Source organism: Gasterosteus aculeatus, chromosome 5 (assembly GCF_964276395.1).
Source record: "Gasterosteus aculeatus chromosome 5, fGasAcu3.hap1.1, whole genome shotgun sequence".
NCBI classification, from domain to species: Eukaryota; Metazoa; Chordata; class Actinopteri; order Perciformes; family Gasterosteidae; genus Gasterosteus; species Gasterosteus aculeatus.
The window spans coordinates 17,127,036-17,135,159 of NC_135692.1; the positions used below are offsets into that span (position 1 = coordinate 17,127,036).

Here is an 8,124-nt window from a genome sequence, read left to right on the forward strand (position 1 = left end):
TGGACGTATTGATGGGCAGGAAGTAGAGCAGGAAGTCAGCTGTCTCTCTACGCTTCCTTTTCTGAGCCCATAAATGAAATCAAATATCCGCTGTTGTGCCTCCGTGGAGCACAAACAGCGACGATTAGTCGTCCTGAAGGTAGACGGGTTCAGGCCCAGAGATCTGAAACACGAGTTCATGGATTCAAGAACCTGGACACAAATAAATAGCGATTGTTTTTTCATCCTGTAGATGCGTAAAAAAATCTATATTGTTTTTTGGGTTATTTGCTCCTCTGATCGGCGGCCTCACATCAGAGCTGAATTTAAACATGTCCAGCGTTTCCATGGAAACTAGAGCTAAAAATGTGGAGAGATGATTTTTCAGCGACTGTGAATATTTTATCCGACATTTATTTCTTGTAGGATGAATAAATACTCAAATATATAGATAGATAGATATAATAAATATATACATATCCCACAGATCTAAAACCTCAACCTCACAAACAAATGTCCCCCCTCCCAGGCTAAGAGGAGTCCCTATGCCTTCCTGTGGGACATGGCGGTGCTGGAGTACGCCGCCCTCACGGACGACGACTGCACCGTCACCGTGTCGGGGAACGGCGTGAGCAGCAAAGGGTACGGCATCGCCATGCAGCACGGGAGCCCCTACCGGGACCTCTTCTCCCAGAAGTAAGATCACACGAGGTCTTCATGCCATCCATGAGTACATGTGTGATTATATGAGACAACAGGGACCTCTTCTCTTATTCTCTCATGTTCTCATGCTCTTATTCTCCCATGTTCTCATTCGCTTATTCTCATGTTATCATGCTCTTATTCTCTCACGTTCTCATGCTCTTATTCTCTTATTCTCTCATGATCTCATGCTCTTATTCTCTCATTCGCTCATGTTCCCATGCTCTTATTCTCTTATTCGCTCATGTTCTCATGCTCTTATTCTCTCATGATCTCATGCTCTTATTCTCTCATTCGCTCATGTTCCCATGCTCTTATTCTCTTATTCGCTCATGTTCTCATGCTCTTATTCTCTCATGATCTCATGCTCTTATTCTCTTATTCGCTCATGTTCTCATGCTTTTATTCTCTCATTCGCTCATGTTCCCATGCTCTTATTCTCTTATTCGCTCATGTTCTCATGCTCTTATTCTCTCATTCGCTCATGTTCCCATGCTCTTATTCTCTTATTCGCTCATGTTCCCATGCTCTTATTCTCTTATTCGCTCATGTTCTCATGCTCTTATTCTCCCATGTTCTCATTCTCTTATTCTCATGTTCTCATGCTCTTATTCTCTCACGTTCTCATGCTCTTATTCTCTTATTCTCTCATGATCTCATGCTCTTATTCTCTCATTCGCTCATGTTCCCATGCTCTTATTCTCTTATTCGCTCATGTTATCATGCTCTTATTCTCTCATGATCTCATGCTCTTATTCTCTCATTCGCTCATGTTCTCATGCTCTTATTCTCTCATTCGCTCATGTTCCCATGCTCTTATTCTCTTATTCGCTCATGTTCTCATGCTCTTATTGAAATGACTTTAACGACATGGGGGACGTAAAAGATGGCCGCTCCCTTTGTGTAGCTTGAGAGCCTCGTTCACCAGAAGAGGAAACAGAGTGATTGTAAAGTTTAGTCTGTTCACAGCTTTTGGAACAGGATATTTAACTCGTCCAACACGTTTCTGTCCGTTCGTGTGAAACAAGGACTCCAGTCGATTCTTTGACTCGAGCTTCATGAAATCCCTTCTTGTGAAAACTCATTTATTCTTTACTGAGAGACTTTCGCCTCGACCTTCAGCGGCGTATCTCCTTCACCTTCACGGTGCTTCCAGATGTTTGTGAGTCTTAGTGGGTCGCCGACAGTTTATTGGTGAAAAAATGTCCATCTGTGTTTATTTGCGGTATTGGTTGTCGTGGCGATAACACACGGCGCCCCTCTGTGACGCCCCGGGGTTATTATCACTACAATGATCCAAAGCGCTGTTTGTGGGGGGCTTCCTCTTCCTACCGAGCAATCCTGAGTTCATTTGGGGGCTCGTTCATCCGCTGAACGGAGACAAAAGCCGCTGGTTATCAACGTTTTGTTTTTCCAGTGCGAGGCGTTCAGGGACGCGCAGGAATAGTGTTCAGAGCGTTCAGTCGGGGGCGGGGCTATTGTTCACTGAGGGAACCCATTATCTACTGGTTCTGATACCTGCTCCCATCGCCGCTGCCTTCTCTCCATCCTGCGTTTCACTTCTATAATCCGCCGTTAATAAGCTTCACACTTTGTTGCCTCCGAAGCTCGTTTGTGCCGTGAAAACTGAGCAGATTAAACGGGGGAAATTACTATGGTTTTTTTTTTAGGTTCCTATTACTTTTTAGACATAATATTCTTCTTTATCTCACGCTGACCTATGAATGACTTATTATCATGAGTTCTTATTTCCATAACATTGCATTGTGTGACTTTTAAATATATATTTGAGAATTTTGACAAAACTTTGTTCCTTCATGTTATGACGTAGTATTCTACATTCGTACGTAGTAGTGGATTAAATGTCCTCTGACTCACCTGTTCACCCCGCCTCCCCCCTCAAGGATCCTGGAGCTGCAGGAGAAGGGCGACCTGGACATCATGAAGCAGAAGTGGTGGCCTCGTACGGGCCGCTGCGACCTCCACAGCCACGCCAGCGCCCACCCCGACGGCCGCTCCCTCAAGCTGCACAGCTTCGCCGGCGTCTTCTGCATCCTGGCCGCCGGCCTGCTGCTGGCCTGCCTGGTGGCCGGGCTGGAGGCCTGGTGGAACGGCGACCGCTGCCGCCGGGAGCAGCCCAAAGAGGTGACCGAGCACAGGGCCCGGCGGACGGGCCCGCGGGGGGAGGACACGGCCACACTCTACTTTAAGGATCCAGCCGTGAGCCCCGACTTAGTGGAGCTCCAGTACACCCAGCTGTAGAGGGGAGAGGGCTAGCAGGGCTAGCGGCGTTAGCACCGGGGGGACAGGTAGCATCCGCCCAGGCCACTGGGTGAAATCAAATTTGGTCTCTTATTATTACCCCTCCATTGTTTCCTGTCCTCTGTGCATCGCTCCCCTCCACCTCGTCCTTACTTACAGATATATTCTCATATTCTATAATCCACATGAAGCACACTGATCCACTACAAAAGCACAGCTCCTCCACCCGCCGACGTGTGGCTACTAGCATGTGCTGCGTGTTTCCTGGCTCACGCGGCAGAGTACACTCACACACTGTAATGATCATTCCCACGGTGCCATTCAAGCGCTCGGTATTGAATTATTGTGATAAACTCATTTTCTACAAAGAGGCTTTGGTAGTTTCCTGCCCCCGGGGGGCTGAAAGGAGATTATAATTAGCAGAGGAGGGATCATTCAGGCAGAGGACGCACAGACACACTTTTGGACATATTCCATTTCAGCATGAGGTCCGAAAGAGACAAAGAGGTAATTTATCACATCCAAGGGAACCGTAACGTGCGGCTCAGCCCGTCAACAGCCACATGATCCCAGCTGTTCACCGGCTGACGTCACCGACAGATACACGAGCATCACCTCCTGCATAAAGAGCTCGCAGACGTCCATCAGCAGGTTCTAATGAAAGGAGAAGGCCGCTGAGCTAACAGCTAAACCTTTTGGTTTGAAGAGGAAAGGCCGTCCATTAATCAATTAATCAATCACTCTAATCAATATTAATGACCTCTGACAACAGTGACTTGAAGTGAGCATCTCATAATTCATGTGTTCATAGTGCAAGTAGATATGAATTAACGGTCCGGCATCGCAGAGGTCTCTCTTTTGCTGACTTTGTTAAATGATCTAGTTTAATACTGAATTAGCGATATATTCTTATTTCTCAAACGAGTGCAGAAATCAACCTAAAATGATCTACACTGATGTTGCGTCCCAGTAAAATATTATATGTAGATATCTGCTTATATACAATATTGTAACACAAAGTAAATTTCAAATATCTGGTGTTCATTTGGCAATTTGAAAGTGGAAAAAAGGTTTGCAAGCACATTTCAGATGATGTACAATGTTCCCCCTTTTAACTCCATTTTGGTCTCCTCCTCCAAATGCACCCTGTCCTCCAGCTGCTGAGGAGACAACGTTCTGCTCACTGTCCTTGGATTTACTCCATTATTGTTTGCAAAGATGAAATAATGAATCAGTTATAGAGGACGTAGTGTGGAACTGGGCTCAACCTCAGCACTCAGCAGATGGATCCGTAAACTAAAGTGTGACCAGGTTTGTCTCCCACGTCCTCGTCCCCTGGTGTCCACTGTGTCACGTCTTACTGCTGATTACGTGTCAATGTGGACCTGTCTCCCTCTCCTTGTCTCCACCTGTCCTTCTTTATTTACACTTGACTGTCTGTGATCTCGTGCAGGTTACTAAGGATTACAGACTGGCCAGGGTTTCTGGTCCTTTGACATATAATGACATTACAACTGCTTCATCGGAGGGGAGGAGGGACATTTGGACAGACAGAGAGAGAGGCTGGGATGAAGCAGAAGCTATTGATACAGGTCAGAATAGACCTATACAACTGTCAACAATAAAAACCAACACCACGAGACGTATCTGTGCCATGGCGAGGTCCTTCTGTCTGATTCTCAGATTCTCTGGGTTCTACAAATTAATCTTAGAAATATTACCCTGAATATAAAAGACGTGAGCATTGCTGGGCTTTGTATTAAAAGCACGAAAGGAAAAACATTTAACTCCTAGCTGATCAAATCTCTAATGATCTAATGAGCAAACCAAAGCCAACAAATCATCTTAACCATCAAGTTATTTCTACAACCAGAAGAAATAATTTATACCTGACAGGAAAACTGAAAGTTGCCCTTAATTGGGTCTGAATTTGAGTTTTTCTCTGGGGATTAACGCGTTAATTACCCCCCCCACCCTCTTTATTTATTTTAGTGCCTCTCTGTTTCTCCGTCGGCCATCTTTTAGTTGAACACATTTTATAAGGACTGACCTTTGACCTCACTGTCACGTGTTCCTCCACGTGTCGAACTGAACCAACATCGTTACGTTTGTGCCTTTTCACGCACGCTTATAACTAAATAGGGCGACTCGTTATTTATAACCCTGTACGAAGTGAAACCACTCAAGTTATTCGCACACGTGTCTTATTAAATGAAAACCTCTGAGAAGCAATACAGCTTTACGTGAGAGGCCGGTGACATCATCACCAGCTGCATCACAGATGTTGCAGCGCGATAGTTCTCGGTAATCGAAGCAGAAGCAGAAACTTAAGCACCGATTCGCTATCGGAGTCCGAGAGTGTAAATCAGCAAAGCCGTGTAGAACTTCCAGCCGGGGCTGAAGGTTTAAGGTGAACCCACCCAGAACCACTCATGAACTTCCAGACCAGGAGCTGAAAGGAGGGTTCTGCTGCAGGGTCAGAGGCTAAGCTACTAGCTTACCTAGCTACTGGCTTGTCAAAATAGATTAGCCAGGCTAAATGACGAGCTAGCCGCGTACAGATTGTAACTGCTATAAACAGTCACTAGAACTCTGAGGCTTACAGGAAGTGATTTTACTGGCTACTTCCTGCCTTACAGGAAGTGATTTTACTGGCTACTTCCTGCCTCACAGGAAGTGATTTTACTGGCTACTTCCTGTCTCACAGGAAGTGATTTTACTGGCTACCTCCTTTTATTTCTGTTCACATCAGCTTCAGATGCCCTTTTACGTTACAGTTTATATGAATTGGAGAAGTTAAGAAACATTTACAAATAAATTCACGCATTTTTGAGGAGGAAATTTAAAATAGAAGAAGATTTCTGCTCTTGTTGATTTGGTGACACCGTCTTTTAATGCAGCGGTAGGAAGTGTCACTGCTAACACGTGGTGGCTTCCTTAATCATTCCAGAGAGGTTATTATATAATAAGGATACATAAAATAATATAGTAGTAGTAGTATAAAATAGTTTGAAAGGGTGGAAATGTTAAACGTGTCATGTGCATGCTTCGAACATGGCTTGTGTCCCGTGACGAGTTTCCGTGACTAACACCATCGTACCTCTTGAGTTGAAGTGAATCCGATCCTGGAGCCACAACCCGCAAACCTCAGGCTCCTGTCTGCAGCGAATGATGGAGAGCCTCCACCTTTTACCGCCACATTGACCTTCAGCGTGGAGGCAAAGGTCAACGGGTCAACCTTCAAAGGGCCCGTTATCAGGATCGAATGGTCTTCTGCTCTGGAGGAAATTAATCTGAGATTGAAACATTAAAGAAACGAGACGCTTTGTTTTCAGACCGAAGGTTTTTATCTCAGGGTGAAATCTTGACCTTTAAAGCACGTTTACTTTACATCGACACCATGAAGACGTTATTGGATTTTATAACTAAATAAATCAGAGAAGTTATGAGTGAACACAAAGCAGAGGAGATAGAGTCAAATTCATCACACGTAGAACCTCCATTTCCTCCCAACAACTCTTGTTTCCGCTTGTTGGATATTTTATTTCTTGAAAAGGAAAAAATCTAATCGCTTCTCTGTTTTTCGGTAATTGACGTCATCAGAACGGCGTTCTTCTTCTTCTTCTTCTTCTCTTCCTCCTCGTGGTTCTTTCTCTGCAGAGCAGAACTTTCAGAAGGTTAAAGTAGAGCTAGAATACCTGAGGTCAAAAAAAAGTTTAATCCCATAATGCACCAGGATTGGTGAAAATCCCTTTGACCTTTGACCTCTGCCCACCTAACCGGCGTCGGCCCGCTTGGCTCCAGGACCGTTTTCCTCCAGACATCAAACCTTTAATACTCACTGGCCAAGTTTGATTTCAAGGTGCACATACAGAACCCCCCCAGAGTCCATCAATCAAAACCAAGGCCCCGTCCAATCAGAACCACCGAGCACCAGCAAACTGTGTCCCTCCCCCCGCCTCACCCCTCCTCTCCTAACTCCTCCTCTTGTAGGACAAGGAGGTGAACCTGGAACAGGTGCATCGGCGTATGAACAGTCTTTTGGACGAGGACTTGGTTCACAAGCAGATCCCCGGCCCCTCTATCGAGACCTCTGCGCGGGACATCGGCAGCATGCAGCACAGCCGGGCCCCCCCGATGCCGGGCCTGGAGTCCTACCCCCCCTCGGGCCTCGCTGTGACCACCTTCCTGCCCGGGGAGGGGGGGGCGCCTCCGCTTCCCCACCCTCACCGTGGGGGGACCCTCGGCAGGACGCTGGCTCTGTCCCAGGGCCCTGGCAGCAGCACGCTGCCCCCCCACCACCCGCTCAGCGGCACCATGCAGTGCAAACACCGGGCCCCCAACGGGGGGCTCTTCCGGCAGAGCCCTGGCAAGACCCCCATGCCAATGTCCTACCAGGCAGTCTCCGCAGGACCCATACCCGCAGCCATTGAGGCCACCCACAGTACATCCATATAAGGGGGGAGGGGGGGGGGGCATTATTATCATTATTATCTCAAGTTAAAAAATGTAAAGAGTTTTAAAAACAAGATTTTGTATCTCACTTCCTGTTGCCACTGTTACAAACGAACACACACACACGGGCGGGTTGGGGGGGTTGGGGGGAGGTTCGGGGGGGGGGGTGGGGGTTCTGTAATTTCTCTCTTGTACATATTTGTAAATACCAAGAGAACGAAGTGAAGTTAAAGTGTATTTTGAATATTCTCAATTTTTAAGAAGTTGAGTTGTAAAAAACAAACAAAACGAGATAAAAAATAAGTACATATATGCGTATATATATATACATACATACATGTATGTATATATATGTGTGTGTTTGTATATACGTGTGTATACATATTTATGTAAACTTATCCATTGATGAAATAGTTATGACTGTTTGTACATTTTGTTCAATATGAAACAATGACGCAAAATTCATTGTGATTGTTTTCTAAGTGCCAAAATTAAACGATGTCTCCCCACAACGACTACCCATGATGCACTGCTGTAGGGACATTCTGGCTTTGGACACCAACTGTTATGCACCTCTGTACAATACACATATAAATATATATATATATAATATGTGTTTATCCTCAGCATCGGTAAAAATGATCACTATCTTCTATTCTTTATTTTGGATTTGTATTAAATATATAACATACATTGTTTTTCTAATCTAAAGTCTACAATCCTTTT

The 8,124-nt window shown here is 45.4% G+C and overlaps 1 protein-coding gene across 2 annotated transcripts in view; it reads left to right on the top strand.

The window, feature by feature from the left end:
• Positions 1–7,512, top strand: part of LOC120819586 (glutamate receptor ionotropic, delta-1) — a 119,769-nt gene extending 112,257 nt beyond the window's left edge. Inside the window, exons 15-18 of one of the 2 annotated variants that reach the window (XM_078102660.1) lie at positions 509–675; positions 2,586–2,826; positions 4,397–4,535; positions 6,937–7,487. In XM_078102660.1, the coding sequence (XP_077958786.1) occupies positions 509–675; positions 2,586–2,826; positions 4,397–4,535; positions 6,937–7,376 (987 nt within the window). In that variant the 3' untranslated portion in view covers positions 7,377–7,487. Of the gene's footprint in view, positions 1–508; positions 676–2,585; positions 2,827–4,396; positions 4,536–6,936 lie in introns of both variants that reach the window. The other variant, XM_078102661.1, reaches the window with a different exon arrangement.
• Positions 7,513–8,124: the final 612 nt, after the last annotated feature.